The sequence below is a fragment of the Ylistrum balloti genome, unplaced genomic scaffold, assembly GCF_031769215.1.
Source record: "Ylistrum balloti isolate Yb309-2 unplaced genomic scaffold, AGI_CSIRO_Ybal_v1 Utg369882, whole genome shotgun sequence".
In the NCBI taxonomy this organism is placed as follows: Eukaryota; Metazoa; Mollusca; class Bivalvia; order Pectinida; family Pectinidae; genus Ylistrum; species Ylistrum balloti.
The window spans coordinates 717,018-741,662 of NW_026782019.1; the positions used below are offsets into that span (position 1 = coordinate 717,018).

The window sequence follows — 24,645 nt, forward strand, 5'->3', positions numbered from 1 at the left end:
GCCTTTTTATTCTCTTTGTCGATTCTGTGTTAAGACATGTTTATATGTTACGGTTTTTTTCTCATATACTTAATGGTTTTCCAGGTAGGCACATTCAGCTTCCTTTATAGCGTTTAAAGTTTAGTCACCGAGTAATCGCCAACTTTTTCACGATCGCTCATCAAGGTCTTCTTGGTTTTCGAAAACGACAAAATACCTTGCGATACGTATTCGACTTGTATATTGTTTATTAATTAAATTTAGCAGACCTTTATAAACACATCTTGTAGTGATGCAAACCCTGTTTTATGTGCTTACTTTTTACATGTCATATGAATTAATTTCAGTCTATGTATTTACCATTAATTACACATCACTAGATGCATATGCATAGCTGCATTTGCATGGGCCAAAACGCAAATTTCATGCGAAAGATTGAATTTCTGCTTGAAAACATTTTCGTAGAGTTCGGAGGAGCGGATTATTGACCTAATGATCAAAATAATCCATACTACTCTTTTGACTTACCAAGCTGAAACGATTGAAAATTTTTCGGAACAGGTTACAAGGATCGGGCGCTTATGGAAATTTTACATTTTAATGCAATACAGATCTTTTAAGAAATAAAATGATAAACCGTATTGATAGTTTAAGAACCTTAAACCATGGACGCTGAATTGTATTACAACAGAAACGTTTATCCTTTATTTAGTGACGACATTACATTGTGTTTAGGCAGTGCTTGATAACTCTTTTATATGACACCATCTATCACAAAACACAACTGAATTGCCAATGTCCATGATTACATTTCATTTACACATTCAATTGTTTATCATCATATCCATTGTCAATATATGAATTCCCTCTTATCTTCTTAATCCACACAATTACATCATTGTTTCTAGTACTTTCCATCATACTGTCACGTGATGTCATGTGACAATATAAGACAATCGTCATGACGTAAATTGTCTATAATCATGTGACTGGTTGTCTTCTTCATCACTGCGCCATGTTTGGATAATGCTCTCCTCGTCTTCTGACATCTCATACCTGATGGAATTGAAAAACACATACAACAATTTCAAGTAGTTTGATTATATATATATATATATATATCTACAAGTGGTGCATAGCTGCAGAGCTCATTCAAATTGCGCATAGGATGTGAATGTATCCATGCCCTACACCGTATTGGTGACATAATATATATATTGATATATTAAGAATCTATGAAAGTCAGGTTTTACCGAAAGTAAATTTTATAAAACCTAATTCCAATATTCTTCCAGACGTTTTGCGTTGACAAGTTAAATTTCAGAACAACATAATTCTGAAATCAGTTTTCACAATATTCGTTTTTCGGTTGCTTGTTCAACAATTGAAAATTCAGAATTTTCACTGATAATTAAAATATCAGCCTATTGCATTTTGATGAAGGATGGAAATTCTTTGAAAAAATTACATATTCGATGTCTATCAAACAATCAATAAACCTACCAGGCCTTGTCATTTTCTCTTGCTTCATCTGCATCCTACAGGTAGTAAATCAAAATATTAAAATAAAAACGTCAAATAAATATTTCAAGAAAAAAACTGTGAACGGAAGTAAAGATATTTTTAAAATCATACTATCACAACAGTAATGAAAACATGGTTGCTTATGAAATGTACAACTTTAAATAACACGGTCACTTACTGTTAACGACACCTCGTCCCAACGTTTTTCCTGTGTATCTGTCGATCGTCCGAACTCTCCTGTTGATCGTCCGTAACTGTCTAGAAACTCTGACGATGTAAGTTCGCTTGGTCCTTGAATATCCTCCTCACTAAACAGTTTAATTTTCGATCTCTGGCGATCTTTTATCTTACGGTTGCTAAGAGTATCTGGTTTGGTGACTTGCTGCCTATACCGATGGTGACTGATGCGCGGGTCGGGATTGTGTATGTAGGAAGGGTCGGGTCTGGCCCGGCCTCCAAGCCTCCGTCCACTTGCCGTCACGACAGTCTCGACCAAGTCACTTCGTTCAGTATTAAACCGCTTCATGGCTTGAAGGTGTTGGGCAAGGCGGTGTTCTCGAAGCACTTCTTCGGGCGCATCTTCGTTTTCTAAGTTCAACACAACGTTGTTAGAAAAAGTATCATCGTCATCATAATAGTCATCTTCCTCCTCATTTGCTCTCCTGTGACGCCACCTAGAGGCATTGCGTCGTGTGTCTTCCCACCAATCAGATTCAGAATCACTCGAATCTGCACTAAGAGTATCAGCACGTGAAGTCCAATCCGATGTCCGTTCCGTTCCGGTTATACCAGAAGTTAGCGTAATTGTGTTTGAACAAACTGACACTTGGTCGACTGGAGGAAACATTCGGTTTTGTAGTTGCCGTGAAGTGTATCTATTCGCGTACATAGGAGCATCACGCACAATGAGCTGTCCATCCGGATGTTGGTCTGGTGGACGATTAGTGGGTAACACACTAGAGAATTTCACTTCCTTTTCTCTAGGTTTCACTGTTTCTGCTGGAATAACCTTTGCCACATCATTTTTATCTGTAGGATCAACACTAACTCCCTTGTCCGGCGCACACATGGGTTCTTGCCGCTCTTTCTGAACGTCTATATTAATATTTTGACTTAACAAAACTGTGTTGATGATGCTGTCAATGTCACCGGGAATATTTTTACTTGAAGGCAGAATTTTCTGTACCTCTTCAGCGACCTTCGATCTGGAAATCATAAGTAAACAGAGAATAACAAAGATATTTAAAATTTTCCTTCGATAAACAAATACAGTATATTTTACATATTCCTAAATCAATGTTACTCACATGAAGGATTTTGAAGAAGGTTCGAGGCAAACACTCTCATTTTCCCCCTCCGATCGATCGGAGTCTACCGTCAACGTGGAGAAATCCTTCAGCACTTTGGACAAGAGATCGCTTGTACTAGCTAGGGGAGAGAACTCGAACAGGTCCTGTAATCTCTCTCCTTCTGCCCGGATATTGTCCAGCTGTGTCCTATAATCATGGAATATCAATAAAATATAAAGACTTGTATCACAACTCTGCGTTCGACAAGTACGAATTGTAATAATTACAGATATCACAAAACAATCCTAACAGAAACCTTTCGGATGGCATTCCACTGCAGTCATTGTGCTCAAGTAGGAATTACATTTTACATCACTTGTTATTGCGTCAAATACCAAATTGAATGGTATCCGCAGGTAGTTCATTTCATTTTATGAATTGGTGATCCCTTATAGTCACGTTTATCTGTGCATTTTATGCTGAAAATATTGTAGTCAATTTCAGTGGTGGAAGAAAGCAATGAGAAAATTAATGATAACAAGATATGTTTCAATATTAAGGACATGATAACTTGCCTTCTCTTTTGTACAGTTGCGTATATGTAACCCATTTATGTATTGTCAGGATATAGCTGAGTCAGCATACATTATTATCGGATAAGCACGAGGAAGCTATTACAGAAGTTTCATTTTCGTACCGGGTCGTACAAACAGTAGTAGAAACAGCTGTTTATGTTCCTATCGAAGTAGGACAGTTTGAAAGCAAGGCGAAAAAATCTCTGGAAATACGCTTGAATAAACACTATCATATATCATCAGAACAGCACATTTGAAAAATAGATCTGCCGAACAGAAAGAGAGACATATCAAAATAAACAAGTCTTCATCATGCTATGAGTGTATTTTACCTAAGTTGCGTTTTCTTATCGGATTCTATTCCGTCCAGCAGTACCTCCACCTTGCCATAGAGATTGGTTAGACTCTCGGTAATAGTCAACTGTGTTTCTGCACTGCTTTTCAACGTGTCCAAGACATTCTTCTGATGACAAACAAGACGCTGCTCTAGCTGCAAGGACACCAACGTTATCATAAACATTACAACTGGACACATGGTTGTCGGGTATTTTGTGTGGATTAATTTGTACGAAATAGGGACTTCCAACAAATCCGATATTATGTCTAGGAACGGGTTCAAATCATTACCATTATCGGTATTTTGTCACAATTGTTCAACAACAATATCTTTCATCACTAGGACATATATTTTTCTATAGATTACTTCAAATGTGCCCTAAGCTACGTTCCATTTCAATCAAAGAATCTGCATCAACAGTCAACAGTTTCCTAAGTAATGCACAGAGTATGAATCACAATTGTCATCTTTGAAGTAGGTATGATACACCAAACTATTTGTAGTTTCCACCGCAATAAAAGATAGAACTGCGCCTCACAAGACAAGACCTAAAGAGACTTAGTTGAACAAACCGTTTCCTGTAATTTTACATTCTTCCTACTTATTTCAGTGATGTATCATACATTCCAGAGAGCATTTTCATTATAAACATAAGTACAAATAATGTCCTGGGCACAGTGTTGAATAATTAGTATCTATGGCTGATAATACGAAGAATGGTTACCTGTTCAATGGCACTTTGAGTGGTCATCCTGTTGGATCGAAGTCTAAAACAGACAATAAGAAACATTGAATGAAATCATTGAAAGCACTGAAATTCAGAAAACAACATTGTAGTTTAATTGGCCCATCCTTTCCTGAAATTGCCCGACTTGGAGATTGTGGTCTAAACAACATTCCATTTTGTCGTGTGACTTATACCCACCTCTTCACTGCAAGACTGTCCGACGTATGATCTCGCAACAAACATTTACAACACTGGTGGAGTAGCAAGAAATGGTAACACGCCATCTGGTTGTGATGCACAGCAACATGTAAGGGGTGTAAACCTTCAGCATTCTCTGTCCAACCTGAGTAACCCTGCTCTATCATCACCTATCATCAATAGAAGATATCTTCTTTCAAATTTTGGTCAGTCCTCAAAACATACTTTAAACTTCATGTACGTATCTTAACGCTGAACAGTAATAGGGCGATACTGAGATTTCATTATAGTTTTAATAGGTCACAAGTCTTCTTTCGTTCATTGGTTTTTGTGTTCTTATTTGATATATGCCATAATTTCATTGAAAACAACACGCAAAAACAACCATGTTTTGTTTACAATTCACGGCGAGACTCTTAGAATAAGACCTGATTTGTCGGCAATATTTCACAAATTATCAATATTGTTGATTCGGCATCATGCATTAGAGACAACAACTTACGTGTAGACATGTCACGTGACCATGGGCCGCTGCGATGTGTGCTGCAGTATCTCCCCTGCTATTCTTAGGTAACATCAATTGGCCTTCCTTTTCCTTGGAAAGGAAGCCGAGCAATTTCTCGAGGCATCCACACTGTACGTGACAAAATAACAGCATCAATTAATATGTTGCATTATGTTAATAACGTCAACTTGCAAGTATCTTTCATTTAAGAGGCTTTGTCATTATCGATTCTATCATCATATTATCATAATACATAAATTAAGTACCATGCGTTTGCTTACCTCCCCTTTCTTTGCCGCTACTTCTAGCAGTTTGCTAACTGTTCCTGGAGGTGGCGCCTCTTCACCGTACTGTAGCTTTAACAGAGCGTTCATAGCCATCTCCTTTCCATACTTGCAAAACAAAACACGGCGAATCAAGTTAAACATTTCATACATTCATTTCAACACTTTAGGATCCTGCGGAAGGTGATTGGAATCGACGAGTTAAAATGATCGTCATAACAGGCTTTTTCTATCACTGTTACAAGATCTAGTAGTATACAAGAGCTCCTTTTCTGACAGTTCATAGAGACATCCATACAAAAAACCTATTATAACCTACCTGAACAGATACATCTAAGGAAGACAGCCGATCATAATTGAGGTCATATGTCAATTCTGGAAACCGGGTTCCGAGCTCGATTATTACTTTAGTTTTGTCAACCATTGCCGCCTTGTGAAGTAGAGTGTTTCCTTGGCCATCTCTAAGCTTCCTAAGTCTCTCCTCTGGCCATGACGTCAACGTCTGGATCTGCAGAGGTAAAAATTCATACAATTTATATCGAATTTGAAATAGTAATTTGAACTTTGTATAAAATGAAAGTTGAAAGGAACAGTTGTGTGTGAAACGTTTGTACGGCATGGATAATTTATTCCTTGTTGAAACCAGCATATCTGCTTACTGGATTTTTACGTAATCATCTTATAACTGTGACATCATTTTTAATTGGTTATTAAGCAAGGATGGCAATTTCTCAAAAAAACAAAAAAAAAAGACGAAAACAGAGAACATTTGAAGAGATCGGAAATCTGGCATTGTGTTTAAGTTAAAAGTATCGACTTCAACAACTAGTTCGATGTTACAATCTAAAACCATATTTTTTTTGATATATACAGGAATGCGCTTTCATTAAGATGCAATGAGACGACCACAGACTTTGTCAGATAACACAATAACGTTAACTACACCGTCAATTAACAGACTGACAGATGAGGTATACTTTCCAAACATAATCCTTACAATCTTATCTTCATCGTCCTCTGCGTCGATGATGGTGAACCAGTATTTTATCTCCTGTTGAGACGATGACTTTGACCTGCGGGACTCAACTGATCCCTTTAAGGATCCGACTGAAGATCCTCCTTTTATCTTTGGTAGGGGAGGTAATTTGCGAGGAGAGCTCTGAGTTCGTGTTACCTCCTCTCTGTTCGCCTTGACACCTACTGCTGTTTCGCCACCTTGAACCTCGTTTTGACTGTCTACGTTATGCACGTTCTTTTGTTGACCTTTGACTTTTGGTTTACGGTGGAAAAGGTTACCAAGTTTTGACTTCTTTGAGTCGCTCGATTTTGAATCGTCATCACTCAGTATGTGGTTGTCATGGATACCATTAGGTATGTGTTTCTTTTTTAGTTTATTAGGTCGTGGATGAGAATCTCTATAGTTAGAGTTCTGTAAAAAAAAATAACGACAATAAAGATATTACATTTGGACTCTTAACACACACGAAACACCAAAAGAATGAATACTGAAAGCGGGGAGTAACAAAGTGCATAAGATCAATGGGTCAACAGCGTGCACAACTAAAGAACATATGAATTTATGTAAAAAATAAACATGAAATTGTCATAGTAAACTGTTAATTTCTTACAACAGTGATTTGCATTGTGTGAACATCTTTTAACCAGCAGCGGCAAACGCAAAAAAGAAGATAAATATAGCATCATTCAAAAATACTTACAATTGAAGTAGGTGCGCCATTTAAGTTGTTGGCGGCGAAACACTCGGAAATACTATCATCGATTGGAAATTCTCGCACAAAATTCTCAAAATCCTTGTCAGTCACTAATGCGACATCTACAAAACTTTCATTACTCACTTCAGTCTTTTCAGAATCAGAGTAACGTTCATGCATAGACTGTATGGTGAGAATATCTGTAAAAATAAGTAAGGGCATGAGAGTATGAGAAAAAGAGGAGAACGAAATGTAGGGTGTTATAGGAGGAAGTGTAACACTCGTGGAAGGCAGTAGGCGGAAATATGTATTGGAAGTTAAGTGACCGTTATAATGTATATTGTTTTCCATATGTATTGATGATGTATTTATAACGTAAGCTGATGATGTTTGTAATGTGTGCTTACGATTTAAGTAATTAAATATATATTTTCGTCTGTACAGTAATGTAGTGATGAACGCTGTTTAAAGTCATACGTTCAAAGACCAGATACATTTTAGCTGAATATATATATATGTTTGGTACTTACCGAATAAAGCCTCTGGATTATCGTCCAAAGTGTCCACGTACGGGTCCATGGTCCCACAGGTGTGGGACTTGAGGAAGGCCTCAAAGCTTGTGTCAGGACTTAATGAGCTTCTGCTGCTGGACGACGTGTGCAGGAGGCTGTGGAAGATGATAATAGTGTTGGATAAACAATTATAGTAACACTGAACATGTATGGTATCGACATCAATTAAATAGATAATGAAATAGTTGTCAATTATATTTACTTTATATGGCTTTATATCTATAAAATATCCATTGTCAGAGTGCAGTTTATCAACATCCTAGTGTACTGAGGACGGGTAATCGTACTTAGTTAATCATTTTACTGACCGTTTTTGTGTGTGATATTGCCATTGTTTTTTCCTTTTTTTTTTTACTTTTTTTTTTTTGGTTTTTTTTTTTTGTTTGTTTTTTTTTTTACTTTTTTTTTTTTTTTTAGTTTTTTTTATTATCTTTTTATTATTATTATTATCATTTTTTTTTTTTAAATTATTTTTTTTTTAATTTTCTTTCTTTTTTTAACGTTATCTAATAATTCAGACTTGTTGGAGTGGAAGTAAACGATTATCTACAATAGTTAACTTTTTTCAACATATCGTATCATATTTCTAAATAACATTTTATAATCAATGGTTTTCAGAGCTTTTACGTTTCGCTGTGACATTATTTCATAATCGATGAGGGTTGAGATTGTTTACAAAATGTGTGTATTGTTATGGTTTTGCCATATCAGAAAGGTGTTCATATAAATCCCTACCTATATTGTGAGAATGCCATTATCATATTAATTCTCGAGGAACAGTGATAAATAGCTGTCCCCTTTGACAAAGTGTCTTGTATATACCGTAATATCAAACATTGAAAATCAATGCTGAGGTAGCGGCCCTAAGGTCGATGTTTGTTGAGGGACGAGCTATTCAACACTAGAACGCCCCGCGCGTATTGTTAATCCTGATGTCTTATTGTGAAAACGATATCGGAATGTTAAGAATTCAAATCAATGAAATAGATGACATAGAACGGTTTCATATAGGCGATATACATCTCGTCAGAATAGTATATGTACACCATACAGTCAACCGACTCGTATTAAAATTGATAAAATCACTTCAGAGACTGGTGTTATTATTTATTTACAATTTCTGGGGGGTTTTCTCATATGTTCGATACATCTTTAATGGTGCGTTTTAATGAGAATATAGGCGTGGAGGATACAGTCGAGACGGTGTGAATTGATTTTTATGGTTTACAATCTGTAGCCTGTGGCTATATAGCATACTAAAGTATTTCTAGACGATCTAGCATCAACTCAATATAATTCATCAAAGTGATTTGTTTCAGTAGTAAGTTTGAAGGGTGACTATTTCTTTGATCAAAGTACACGAAAACACACATAAATCAGATCTTACAGACAGACAAACATATACCGGCCTATTATAATCTATTAGTATTTTGGTTTTCTTTATGGATGTTATAGAACAGTTCACAATTACAAGGTGTTCAAAGCTGGGAAATAAGATAACCAATCCATTTATTCTTCAGGAACTTTGCTTAAAATATACTGATTTTTGAACTTTGTGTCAGTTAGGAAGAACTACCAGCCATAACATCGTATTTCGTCATATTTGGTACTGCATTGTCCGTACTCATTTAACATAAACAGCGGAGACAAAATAATTCTTCGTTTATAGAAACACATAGGTCAACAGAAACCGGACGTATCAACAGGCAGTCCAGGGAGAAAACCAAGAAACATATCTACTTAACAATGCTCTATGGATTGAACTGAAGTAATATACATCATAAATTCACTCTGGATATCCCGAAAAATCAACAACTTCATTTGTCCTTAAAGTTAAAGACCTCCGAATGTAGTTTGTCCTTCTTCCGCCGTAGAAACTATTTGATTCACCATGCTTTTCAAAAGATGTGCTCATCTTTTGACAAAATCTCAAACCTCTAGAACACTTTTGAAATTACAACCCTTATATATATAATATATAATACAAACAAAAAACAAAGTAACACACAAAACAGGTGTTCGCAATCGATATTATTAATAAGACTTTAGCATGACAGTGAAACAGTCGATTTTAGTCATTTCGTAGTGACAGAATGGCAGGGACAATAGCATACAGTTCAAGTCATACAAATCACGAATGCCAGCGCGGAATTTTTCCTGTTGACAAGAGTCTTTCAATAACACCCAGATCTCGACGCCCATGTCCTACAGCGTTCACTCACAACATATCTAAAGCTGTGTTACACCCCTACTTCAGACACGAGATAACATCTGAGGAAGTACTGTGGATTGTTCAGTGGAGAAATGAATAGGTTATCTACTCACAGTCACACAGTCAGTTACAGTCATATACCCAGAACAAATTATGTGATACTCATCCCTCTGCATATCGGCGTCATATCTTAAAATGAAAATGATTCATCGAAAAAGTATTTTTAAGGAAAAGAATGCAGTGTTCCCATGCACAGTATGACAGGTATTTTCTCAAATATTTTAAATTTTAGTAACATCGGAATATCTTTTAAACAATAAAACAAGTAATGTTAATTTGCAAGAAAAAATATATGTTTGTGAATACTAGAACCAACTTCTTCATTGAAAAAAAAAGATATTTATATGCCTAACAGGTGAACGAAAAAACAAAAAGCACATCTTTTTGTTCAAACTCATTAAAGAAAAATGAGTTTTTTCCCAAATTTCCATGAGGAACCTGTTTGGATTGCATTCTTTTTATGATTGAGTCTGTTCTCTCTAGGTGTAACCTACCTGTCTTTGAAATTGACTTATACAGAACATTAGTGTCCAAGCTCAAGAGAGTTTGTTTAAAAGATTTTTTTTATTTGATATGGAGCTTTATATACATGTCACATCAAATCAGTAGATAAGTTTTATTAATTCAATATTGAAATGAAAATATTTGTTTTAAAAAATTCTTTTTTCGATAATTCCTAATTTATTTATTTGGACAAAGTTATCTCTAAAAAGTTTATTTGTGAGGTTTAAGTCTTAACCAGCATCAGTGTGACAATTTCTACACATGTACTTACACATGTGGTTGGAATTTGGCGATATTCAACATTTAGCTCATTTTTTTTATTGTTGTGAAAAGATGCATTTTGACCTCTACATTTACGACAAAAAATGTCAATTTCAACTTCTTGGTAGCTCCTTAGGGGCCAGTTATATATATTTCACTGATAGTGGAGGGGCAATTTTCCCCGTTTGTGGGCCCTATGTCGTTTTTTTTAAATTGTTATCATTTCTGTTAAAATCATTCGAACTCTAATTGAGAAATTTCCGTCATATTTGTTGGCACCATGCCACGAAGGATCTGTGCATGGAATATAGTGTAGTTTTCTATGGAAACGTATTGGTATAACAACAGGTTTGGATTGCAGGTCCTTCTTAACGATATAACATTCGGAAAGAATTGTTCGAAAATCACATGAGTAAATAACAGCTTTTCGTACAAATTAATAATATGATACAGCATCGCCAAACAATCAACCGAACCAGACTTTGCAGCTTAATAAAACAAACCCAGAATAGAGAAGAGCTTATACTTAATATCTCAATATCGATCAGCCTTTTCAGCTTCAGTTTTGTACTGGAAGGTTGGTCGTAACATATCAGAATTGCTGAAATGTCAACACAACAAACTCCAATCGTTGAAATGTTGTTAATTTAGTTTAAACTAAAGACAATATAACTCTGATACTGCTTTAATGCACAGAATTCATTTTAACTGGTATTGAAATACAGCCAGGTGAACTCCGGTCGAAAATTAAAAGTTGGTCAAAAATTTCGTTGCGTATTCAATGATCCATGTGTTTTATGAAGAAATACACTAATGCCTTGATCAATCAAAAATAGAGAACTTGTACAGTTAAGGTTTAAAGCCTGGTCACTTTGTTAGCGGAATTAATTACAGTAACGTTAGCTCTCAATGTCAAAGATTGAAATAATATAGCGTTTGTTCCTTGTACTTAAAATAGATTTTTTAATGGGAATATAAAGTTGACATGCCAGGAAGGGTATATATCTCCTGTCATAGCATGAGGGGTACATATCTGTCATACCAGGAGGGGTACAAACCTCCTGTCACACTAGGAGGGTTACAAACCTTCTGTCAAACCAGGAGGGTACAGACGCCTCTTGTCATACCAGGAAGGGTACTTACCTTAAGTCTAACGGAGAGGGATATAACCCTGCAGTCATATAAGAATTGTAACAATTGCTGTTGTCATAAGGAGAGGGTAAAAACCTGCTGTTAAACTGGGAGGATATAAACCTGCTGTCATACGGGGAGGGTACCCATCTGCTGTCATAAAAGGAGGTGGTTACAAACCTCCTGTCATATGGAGAGGGAACAAATCTGCCGTCACATGGGGAAGGTACAAACCTGCTGTTACACGAGGAGAGCGCAAATCTGCAGTCATATGGATAAAGGTACTGACAAAGAATAATACAAACCTGCTATCCGTAGATTTTGTTATGTGCCTTTTGTATTTGGGTCCAAATCGTGCATATTCCTCGTTCTCCACCATGCACGTGTATCGAAGGTACCTCATTATAGATTGCATTTTAGTTCAATGTCGTGTACACAAATATCCAATGGTTTCTTTAAAATGCCATCAAAATCATGAGATACGGAGATAAAATATCTGGGATAAGAATCAAAGTAACTTCTAAGCCATCCTGGTAATACGTTTTCCGTCTTGTGTCAGTCCTCTCGGTTTGTCGGTATCATAAATAATGTATACATACGGATGGCTGCGTGTATATTACCCGTGTATACGGGGTACAGTGCTTCCTTTGTGTGACCTTGGTAATAGCTAAATTCATATTTTGTATTGTATAAATGTAACTAATCCAACGTTTTCTCATATAATAGCGTGACTGTTCTTATGATGAATTTATATCCACACTACATGGCAGCCATACTAGTACATAAACCGATGTCACTAACATAATTTACTGATGCGGCACAATTTCAATTAACAGTTCATCGCCAGTAAAAAACTGAAAGTAATGTCATGTTTGTAACCAATCACGTTTGTTCTTCATTTGCCTGTTAATGAGCCAGTCGACTAGAAGCTCTACGCCATGATCCAAATCAGTGTCAAACATTATACCAGTAACGCCCCCAAAATGTCCTCCTCCCCCAGTAGGTACATTGTGTCCAAGGCCTCGTGTCGCCGAGGTGACCTCTGAAGTGTTTGCTAACTAAGAGATTTTCAAACAAACACATCCACGTTGTAGAAGCTATGTGTCCACAGAAAACGAATTTTTATGCCGCTATCACATGTCAACAAGTGTGAATTAACAGCTTAATTCCCACGTCAAACATGTCCAGTGAACTCTCCTTTTCATCCCGATCGTCAAACTGTCATACAATGTAGCTGTAGATAGCCAGTTGAATAGAATGACGAGCTAAGAGTCAAACCGACTAGCAAACCGGACTAATCCTTACCGAGTAGTTAAATGACCACGAATTTCAATGTTCCCGTGTATGATGTTACTCGCAAAATGTTTTGTTGTCGAATTCGCACAAATACCTCATGATTCTACTATGATTTTGCAGGTTTATTATACCCGCAGGTCTCTATCCTCGCAGTAAATAGTCCGCGTATTTAATCCGCCTGTGTGAGAGTACAAACAAATCAAACCGAGTGTTGTCCTCGTCAAGTAGTCTTTTATATCTATCAAAATATCTCATAATCCAATATCACAAAGTGTATCATACTCTTTGCCACGACCCCAGGTCAAGCACGCCATTTAAATCCATAGTTATACTTCCGCTTGTGTTAGTACAAAATGGAGACCGTCTCCTAGATTTATATCTTGTCTGTCAAATGACGTAGTTACACCGATGAAGATGACGGTTAATATGACCTACCTACTGACACAATAAGGAAAGTTCACTGGATTTAATTGTTCGCAATTATCTGGGAGTGAAGATTTTATAATACGCCAGATTGAATTTCTTCAACACAGTATATGCATTTTATTTATAACACGCCTCAGAACGGCACGCTGTTCCGAACACGAAGATCGCTCTTAACTATATGTAGTCTTTATATTGAAAGTTAACTGTAGGTAAAAGATGAAATGCTCCTACCTATAGGGTTAATACATCATGTGTCCTTCCAGTCAAATTTTATACTTAATAATCAGCATACATCAATCATCCATCATTTTGAAATAGAGGGCAATGGATAACATAACCTTTGAACTTCTAGTTTAAGTATATAATACATATATACTAGTGAATGTCAAACAAGTGGAAAAGTTACAAGATTATAAAGAAAACCAAATCTTTTTCTAGATCGTGTTACAACGGCCCAAGGGACAAAAAGCACCCCGAGAGAAACCTGGCGGTGAATTTCGTAAATGGATACCCACCGCGTTACTGTACCCTTGCCATACCTAACTGTATATCTCAGTAGTGCATCTACACAGGTCCACAATGATGTCAATGGGAGTCTACTATAGAAAAAACACTGACCTTTGGCCTAACACATACCTTACACTCCGTTTCAGATGTTCGTGGGTTCAGATATCACATTTAAAGCTTTGACGTATTGTTGTCCCAAGCAACACGCTTTACTGGGTTTGACACGATAACAATATCGTGAAACTCACTAAAATCCATTAGAGAAAGCGAGTGAAAGTGTTGGACAAAGTCGTATTTTACTTAATAACACATAATGATTCGACACCAATATGGCATACTTAGGTATATAACGCTCCATTAGGTGACTGCTGAGGACACGAAAGGAAACTGCGAAGACTCGATTTGCGGGAACGGATATTCTCGCGTTCGTTCCGGGAAACCAACGTTTTGGAGCTCGAGAAATGAAATTCCAACTCAAAATTGTATGCATGATTCTCCTACATGCCGTTTGAAACAAGGAGAATAATGATAGAGAGTGATTTTATGGAGAATAAAAATACGGTGTCTTCATGACAACATTGCAATGCTTTTTTGTACGTGTTTTCAAGAAAGGAAAAAGGCGCACTGGTTAAAGTAATTTTTTACTCCACAAACATATTGACAAGTTTGTCATATTCATTTCAATTTTTCTTCGTGTAATCAAACAACTATACTGGTGCCGAGAGTAAATAAAAAGGAAATTGCAATGGTCTTATACCAGTAGACCTTGATCACGCCTCCATCTTCTAGTTTGATATCTAAACATTGAGAATCACAGTCACCTTACTAGCCTGGACTAATGGGAATTTCCCTTAAGGAAAACGGTATAGTGTCCGACTGGTTTTGAACCTCAGTCGAGGCGGAGTGTTTTTCTTTACTTCTGTCCATTGGAGATTTCTATCCACTTATAAAAAGGTATGACATAAGATTGTACAAAAGTCACACAAGTTAATAGCATCTTTAACTAAACATTTGAATTAGATATAGCACAGCCAAACAATGCATTTGATGAATTTTGGTTTCTACTGACGTCTTATCATTTACTGAGAGTTGATAGGATATACATATCAGAGATACTTGGGGTCGACTGTTTGGAAGCTGAAGTTGCAGATGTGTTTTTTTCAGTTCCACTGTAAAGCCAGCACTGGTAAAGTAATAGGAGGGGAGCCCGATAGCCCATTAAGTAACGCATATAACTAATGGTGAAAATCCGGGGTGTGTGGTTCGACCCTGAATTGGGACGGTTTGTGTTTCTTGGGTGAAGATCTGAGGTGTGTGGTTCGACTCTCAGCTGGGCCTGTGTGTCTTTCACAAGTAGCTGAGATCACGGACAGTCTCATGTTGGCGTGTCCTTGAGCATGGGGTTTAACCTAATTTTCTCTGGATAGCAAGCGACACGACTCCTACCTACTCCGCTGTTTTAGTGTAGTTAGGCGACAGGGCGGCGAGAACCCGGAAATAAGGAGACGGCAACTAGGATTCAAAGGGGTGGCAACCGGGAGTCAAAGGGGTGGCAACCGGAAGTCAACGGGCGGAAACAGGGAGGGAGTTAAGGCCTCTGGAATCAGGAATATGTTCCAAGTTTCACACCAATTATGAGACTGCCAACAATTCAAGAATTGTTACCGTCACTAAATTAGACCCCGAAATATACTTCCAGTTTACCCAGTTGTTCTTGTTTAATTTTCAGGATAATCAAAAGAACAAAGTACAGGTATCGGCATATTTTGTTAACGTGTCAACATCTTATTCATAGAACCAATAAAGATCTTTCAATGGTGGACACCCAATATCCATCATGGATCCTCTGTTTAATGGCGAGATAACCTTACAACCTTATATTCTGCAAACTATAATTTAGCTTGAACGCGAATTATTATTTAAATAAATCCAAGTATATATTCTTGTATCAATTAAGTAAAAAGCGGGATACTGTGTGCACCACACAGCACAGTTCGTGGTACGTTCATATAAGGGAGGTAACTCGTATCACGGTCTCTTAGTAAAGATTTAAGAGATGGTAGAGCGAAACTATTTCACCTTTATACTATTGTATCAGGGAATGAATATATAAAGATAGAAAGAGTGCAGCTGTTCTTGTCTATTTTGTAGGAAATTGGTCAAACTTTAGAGCTACGTTATGGCCGAACTTTTCCTGCGCAAGCGACAGACCTTTGCTGCTTAGAATTTCGTGTTTTGATATCCGCATGTTGAGGCACTGACTATCAAATTATATCTCCCTCACATACTATTAGCTACTACAACTTCTACATACCCAACTACCTCAAGATTTACTCTAACCTCTAACTAATCAAATTGGAAAGTTAATACTTATATTTATAACACTGATTCTTCAAAACTTTGTCATGTTAAATACCGATTCTATTAAAAACATTCAAAGTGATGATAACTAGTCTGTCTTGTACGAGTTACTTCCCTTGAAAATAAATGTAAAACCCGACTAATAAATACGAAGTGCCAAGCTGCAGTTTCGTCGTTATATTTGTATACGTAGAGTATATTGTGTACGCGTCAGACGATACAAATAAATGTGACAGCAATCTTAAAGTGCCCATTTTAGTGGTAATTTATGGATCCGATCTTTTGGAATGAGGGCACTTTAATCCCTTTAAATCTTTTGTTCTCAACAAGAGGAGTGTTGAATAGCTTTAAATGTGTCAAAGTATTGTACAGTACATTATATACCCTGAATCTACATACCCAACTACAAGGCCGCTATAAGACGGCAAACATTACATTTTCTTAAAGAAATGTATCTGTCGATGGCAATTTGTGTAGCCACATAGTTGTTACATAAACACTGTGCGTATACAATGACAATGGTTTTAACTGATAATTTGATTTTATTCAACAAAGAGACGCGCTTTTTTAATCAGCAATCCGTGAAAAACCCCTTTAGGCTTTGAATTTAGTTGTTTATGGTGTAAAATGCGAGTCACTCTGAAGGTTTCATGATTTGACATCACTAGCAAGTCGCGTGAGGTTTTAATTAAAACTGGTTTTATTTGATTTGTAATTTACCGTTAGGGAATACACACTACCTGTTAACAGTATATGTACTAAATATATACATGTATATGCCTCTTTTAATTATCATTCATCTCGTCACATCTATCAATCTCGTATAGTTTAAACCGTGTACGATTGTTGCGACAATGTCATATATGGAACGAACCGGTGTTTTTTTCTACAGCAGGTAAGAGAATCTCGAGGTCATATTCAGATTTTAAAAGGATTTTTTTTTCGTGCTAAACAGTCGCTAGTTCCAGCTGTAGTTCCCGCCGTGTCTGACCTGAATGATACAGACAATGAACACAGTTCTTTAATGTCGGACAGGGTATATAAATGTCACATTAAGCAGTAAGAATTGGTTTTAACTAAGTTTGCGTGCCATCTTCTTTCCAACAACTAATAAACACAACTACAGTATTCAATTGCAGTATGTAGTGACAAGTCACGTTAACACACGTACAGCTATTGTACATAACATAAATGCCAATAAAGAGTAGAAGTGAATATTAATTAGAGTTTGACAGGTTTTTGACGCATTCAAATTCTATTTCTATCTCACAGCCACTTGATAATTTGTTCACTCATTTTATTGTCTTCAAGTCCGAATTATTCACCGAAGCAAAAGTTACGCCTTTAGTATGCACCTGTGGATCAATAATCATATATATGAACTAGAATACATTGCTTAGCGTCATTAAACCGTGAACATGTAAAAGTATTAGTCATTAAAACTAAATAAACCGTGACGAAAGTTTACCTTAATGCGTTTCCTTGTAGCAATAATTGTAATTCATGAGCTAAAATGAAACAAATTCGTCTAAAAATAACCTGATACATCCCCTCTTACAGGTGGAGTCAAATCTAACACCTTCCGTCCCTCTTTATGTCCCTCCGTCCTTCATTATGACCAAAGTCTGAATTAGTTTAATACAATTTTACCCTATATGAATTTTCGAGAAAAGTTGAGCACACTTCTATTTAAATGACACGTCAAAGTTCTGTTCAGGTGTGCACCATAGAATTAAGAGATAAAATGTCTCCCTGTACTCACATTTTGCTGAGGTCGGATGAACTGTCACTGCTGACACTTGACATGGCGCCCTATATCACTGGACTATCGATTTGACGCTTAAATCCACTGTCAAATATCCGTATCACCGATGCTAGATTACATATATATCTACAGATATACACAGGACCTGTCCCGAGTTCCTTACCCGACAACACATTCCGGGTAAATACTCTACAAACATACTCTACTACACAACAGAAGATTGTGGTACACTAGAGTTATCTCCCATCGCTTGATCGATTACCTTCTCATCTTAACAAAGCGATTGTAGATCGAACTGATTGTCTATTGAAACGTATGATATAAAGATAACGTGTCTCACGGCATCTAAACCAAACAGCACTGGTCTTTCTAAATGAGCAGGGACGCGCCATACACAATGCTGATTGTTTAATATGATGAAAAATGTCGAAAGGAAATAACGAAAAAAGTAGGGACGATATCAACCTCAAAAAATGCAACAACAAACAGAAATCAAACATGTATCAAAAGAAAAGATATGCCTTCATTTTCAATACCAGGCTGTGGGCCGTAATGAATGTAAAATTGCGATGTCAGTATACATCCGGTTTGCATATACATTTTTTAAATTGATATATACAATCATTGAGGTATTTTGTAGTTACGTAAAATGTTTGTCATTTCTATATACCATACTCTCACACAGATCGATGTGTAAACCGAATCTCACACAGGTCGACGCGTATTCCGTACTTCACACAAGTCGGGGTGTATACCGTACCTCGCACAGGTCGACGCGTATACTGTATCTCACACAGGTCGACCTGTATCCCGTACCTCACACAGGTCGGCGTATATACCGTACCTCACACAGGTCGGCGTATATACCGTACCTCACACAGGTCAGCGTGAATACCGTACCTCACACACCTCGGCGTGAATACCGTACCTCACACAGGTCGACGTGTACACCGTACCTCACACAGGTCGACGCGTATACCGTACCTCACACAAGTCGGGGTGTATACCGTACCTCACACAGGTCGGCGTGTATACTGTACCTCACACAGGTCGGCGTGTATACTGTACCTCACACAGGTCAGTGTGTATACCGTACCTCGCACAGGGCGGCGTGTATACCGTACCTCGCACAGGTCGGCGTGAATACCGTACTATAAACAGGTCGATGTGAATACCGTACCTCACACAGTTCGGCGTGAATACCGTACCTAACACAGACCGGCGTGAATACCGTTCCTCACACAGGTCGGCGTATATACCGTACCTCACACAGGTCAGCGTGAATACCGTACCTCACACACCTCGGCGTGAATACCGTACCTCACACAGGTCAACGTGTACACCGTACCTCACACAGGTCGACGCGTATACCGTACCTCACACAAGTCGGGGTGTATACCGTACCTCACACAGGTCGACGTGTATACCGTACCTCAAACAGGTCGGCGTGTATACCGTACCTCACACAGGTCGACGTGTACACCGTACCTCACACAGGTCGACGCGTATACCGTACCTCACACAAGTCGGGGTGTATACCGTACCTCACACAGGTCGGCGTGTATACCGTACCTCACACAGTTCGGCGTGAATACCGTACCTAACACAGACCGGCGTGAATACCGTTCCTCACACAGGTCGGCGTGTATACCTCACACAGGTCGGCGTGAATACAGTACCTCACACAGGTCGGCGTGTATACCATACCTCACACAGGTAGGCGTGTATACCGTACCTTACACAGGTCGACATGTATACCGTACCTCACACAGGTCGACGTGTATACCGTACCTCAAACAGGTCGGCGTGTATACCGTACCTTACACAGGTCGACGTGTATACCGTACCTTACACAGGTCGACATGTATACCGTACCTCACACAGGTCGACGTGTATACCGTACCTCACACAGGTCGGCGTATATACCGTACCTCACACAGGTCGACGTGTATATCGTACCTCACACAGGTCGGCGTGAATACCGTACCTCACACAGGTCGGCGGGTATACCGTACTTCACACAGGTCGACGTGCATACTGAACCTCACACAGGTCGGCGTGTTTACCGTACCTCACACAGGTCGGCGTGTATACCGTACCTCACACAGGTCGGCGTGTATACCGTACCTCACACAGGTCGGCGTGTATACTGTACCTTACACAGATCGGCCTGAATACCGTACCTCACACAGGTCGGCGTGTATACCTTACCTCACACAGGTCGGCGTGAATACCGTACCTCACACAGGTCGGCATGTATACTGTACCTCACACAGGTCGACCTGTATGCCGTACCTCACACAGGTCGGCGTGTATACTGTACCTCACACAGGTCGGCGTGTATACTGTACCTCACACAGGTCGACGTGTATACCATACCTCACACAGGTCGACGTGTATACCGTACCTCACACAGGGCGGCGTGTATACCGTACCTCACAGAGGTCGACGTGTATACCGTACCTCACACAGGTCGGCGTGTATACTGTACCTCACACAGGTCGGCGTGAATACCGTACCTCACACAAGTCGGCCTGTATACTGTACTTCACACAGGTCGACGTGTATACCGTACCTCGCACAGGGCGGCGTGTATACCGTACCCCACACAGGTCGGCGTGTATACTGTACCTCACACAGGTCGGCGTGTATACCGTACCTCACACAGGTCGGCGTGTATACTGTACCTCACACAGGTCGGCGTGAATACCGTACCTCACACAGGTCGGCCTGTATACCGTACCTCACACAGGTCGACGTGTATACCGTACCTCGCACAGGGCGGCGTGTATACCGTACCTCACACAGGTCGGCGTGTATACTGTACCTCACACAGGTCGGCGTGTATACTGTACCTCACACAGGTCAGTGTGTATACCGTACCTCGCACAGGGCGGCGTGTATACCGTACCTCGCACAGGTCGGCGTGAATACCGTACTATAAACAGGTCGATGTGAATACCGTACCTCACACAGATCGGCGTGAATACTGTACCTCACACAGGTCGGCGTGTATACCGTACTCTCATAAAGGTCAACATTTATATTGTACCGTCACAATAGTTGACGTGTATAACGTACCTCACACAGGTTGAAGTGTACAAAACATTAAAATACAAGTGGACGCAAATACATTGTTAACTATACCCTCTCAAAAGTCAACGTATATCCTTTCACTCACATTGGTAGACATATATACCGTGTATTCATGTGAACGAGTATCCCGTACCATCATGAAGTCGACATGTTTACCATATTCATCTACAGGTCGATATGTCTAATGTTCTCTCGCGCAGATCGACGTACATAAATAAAATGTACCTTAATCTCGTACAGGTCGACGTGAATACCTTGACCTCGTTCAGGTTGGCGTATATAATGTATTCACACGCAGGTCGACGTGAACAACATATCAACACAAATGTCGACGTGTAAACCCTAATCTAACACAGGTCGACGTGTACACCGTGCCCTCACAAAGGTCGACGTGAATACCTTAACCTCATACAGATTGACGTGTATAATGTATTCACATACAGGTCGATGATTATACCGTTCTCTTACATAGGCCGACGTGTGTATAGTAAACATGTATACCGAGCGTGTAGGTGTATTAACAGACAAACAGGCCGACGTGACCATAACCTTGTTCAGGTCGGCGTAAATATCGTAACCTCGTATAGGCGGACGTGTACACCCTATTCACATGTCGACATGTACACCTTCTCGCACACAGGTCGACCTGCACACACATGCGAGGATATTACCAAACTAATACGTGTTACGTTTCCCACGTCCCTATGACGTGAGCGTGTAGCCAGAACACGTGTGTTGCTACGGGTATTACAATTTAGAGGGTAAGCTAAAGATACGTCGGATAGCTGCCGTTATAGACTGCGTCGTGATATTGGGTAAGTAACATACACATCACATACAGTAAAAGTTGTATCTCTAAATAGGCCACACAGTAGTTGTTCCATATTATTACACATCATGTAGATTTGGTGCACCGTACACCGGTCTCAGTATAAACAGAAAACACATGTATACCTGGCCACACATATACGCTGTCATTACAGAGTGATGTGTTGACATCTCGTCTGAATATAATTGTTTCAATATTTTGTACGATGTAGTGTAGGCTGTCTTACCTGGTAGTAGTCAGCGTGGTGAAGAGGGTTGTCTTGTCTCAGTCACAAACATGGCTACCTGTGTCCTTACCTTCTGTTTACAGTACCATCCATTACGTAGTCTGACAGAGGAAGTCACAGTATGGTAGAGGCCCGCCATGGGAAACCCGTAAGCTCAAACTGGGTTTAGTCGATAATTGACATACCCAGAATCAGGGCCCATTGTACATCGTAACAAAAGCTTACTATAGTATGTAGACCAGATCTATTATAAACATCGCCCGAGTCATTACTCACGGCGGCTGTGGCTAAACTAGTTCTTTTTTTACTGAAATACAGGTACATGTGCTTTATCCCTATTTGATGTTTTGTATCGTGATTTGAACGTAATGCTGTTCATTGTTATTGCATTGGACACGAACTTACATGCATATAAGGCATTTGTGTGCGTGCTGTACAGTACTATACACATTGCATTGTTGTCGTGCTTGAATATCTAAACCTCCCGAGGGACCCCAATAGAAATTTAATTCGTAAATTGAAATTGTCCACATCATTTATATTGAAGCGCCGATCGAGTTCCGGGTGGGTGACTTTGTGTGACTAATCTGGTCGATTGTCAGCGCTAATGTGTATAGAAGGGCATCGCTCCAATGAGCTTTAATTGTACAAGCGTTATAAGTAAATATAGATCACGCTGTTAGCTTAACTGTCTTATTGGTATTATATATTTAGCACTTGTATGCAAATTGCTTTCATTCTATTTCAATTTTACCACAACACAAGTCTTTGATGTGTTTCACATTCTTTTGCCGGTGAATGTGAAATTCTAGCGAAAAACATGTATGTAGTTTTGAGGTTATAAGGAGACGTAGTCACCGTTTGGAACCTCAGAGTTGACAACCCGACTGTTATGTTCTGCCGCCCGTCTTACAATACGGAACGTGTCTGAAAGTGATGAAGTACTACATGACAGCGAAAGTGTTTAGCTTTATAAATTAAGTTTTAGGGGTTTATCGTCCTCAGGGGTGAGGACAGGTGTCAGAAGGGACACCAAAATAAAACACAGAAAGAAACTAAAAGCACACAGAAAAGAATGAAAACATCGATCAAGACCCCAAGCGATGTAACAGGGACAGTAGATTTATTCTGATATCGTCAATATTTATTAATAGTTTGGAAAGATTTAGATTGGACTCGTAACATTCGTAAGATTCTTTACATATTAATTATCAATCTACTTAATTATTTGTATGATAAAATTGCCTTGCAGTTATTGATACCAGTACTCCAGAACTATGACTTTTTATAGGTATGAGTGTGACATGCGTGTAAAACACTTTGGCCGGGTTTTAACTAAACCATGTTACAGGTCCATGTGTGTCATTCTCTGCCCGATCGACTGTAATGCTCACAGTGAAACGAGGTTAAGTAAAGTTATACCTCTGTGTGATCAGAATGGCGTGCGTGCCTAAATAGCGCGCTCTAAAGAATCGATCATTTTTCTTTTTGAGAGCACACACGTACCTTAGCTTGTTTATGTACCCTGGAGTTTTCATAGCGTTTTGTTTTTCTTTTTCTTGTATGACAACATGATTTGATATATATATATATATATTCGAAAAACAATAAAAAAAATATAATCGCACGGCGACATGTCTTATGTCTGCAAATGACTGTTTGCGAGTTACCTCCCCTACAATATGAAGCACAAGGGTATTATGCTATATATATATGTTTACTGTCATAATGTTTGGTTCCCAATGAATATATTGAAAATCATTAGAAAATAACGTTTCATTATTGGCCTATTTGGGCCTTCAGTTATCGCTTTCTGTCCGTTTTTTACCTAGGGACTATTTTTTGTTGTTTGCAGGAACAGTTGTTTAATCTGTACTAAGTCAAGGGTCATCTCTTGAAACAGTCCTGGGGTAATATTAGTGTTTTTAAACGCGAAATATTAACAGGTCATAATGTATATCAGCAATTGAATTGATTAACCTTGTACTTTACAACAAAACATTTTATATGGATTGAACTACGAAAGCTGGTTGGGGACCCATTTTCGTGATTTATCTGGCGCCATAATGCACAAGATTTTTTTTGTGACGAATTTGAAAAAAAAAACAAAACAACAACAAACAAACAAAAAACAAAAAGCAAAAACAAAAACAAAACAAAACAAAACAAAAACAAACCCACGACATCTATAAACTACCAAGTCCTTAATCAAGATGTTATTTTGAAATAGTTTGTAACCGAAGAACACTTTAATATTACCTTTAGTATG

The 24,645-nt window shown here is 38.5% G+C and overlaps 2 protein-coding genes across 2 annotated transcripts in view; one reads left to right on the forward strand and one right to left on the reverse strand.

Moving 5' to 3' along the window:
• Positions 1–656: 656 nt before the first annotated feature.
• On the reverse strand, positions 657–22,456 carry LOC132546254 (uncharacterized). The gene is made up of 14 exons (XM_060209965.1): positions 22,377–22,456; positions 7,661–7,797; positions 7,137–7,330; positions 6,416–6,847; positions 5,738–5,926; positions 5,416–5,526; positions 5,132–5,263; positions 4,630–4,799; positions 4,429–4,471; positions 3,700–3,857; positions 2,811–2,999; positions 1,682–2,708; positions 1,483–1,517; positions 657–1,035 (listed from the first exon to the last, which is right to left on the reverse strand). The coding sequence occupies exons 2-14, from the start codon at positions 7,707–7,709 to the stop codon at positions 939–941; spliced, it is 2,826 nt and encodes a 941-aa protein (XP_060065948.1). The 5' UTR covers positions 7,710–7,797; positions 22,377–22,456; the 3' UTR covers positions 657–938.
• LOC132546252 (xanthine dehydrogenase/oxidase-like) overlaps positions 22,100–24,645 on the forward strand; it is a 35,890-nt gene continuing 33,344 nt past the window's right edge. The window contains exon 1 of the mRNA XM_060209963.1: positions 22,100–22,136. The gene's annotated coding sequence lies outside the window, so the exon portion shown is untranslated. The remainder of the gene's footprint in view (positions 22,137–24,645) is intronic.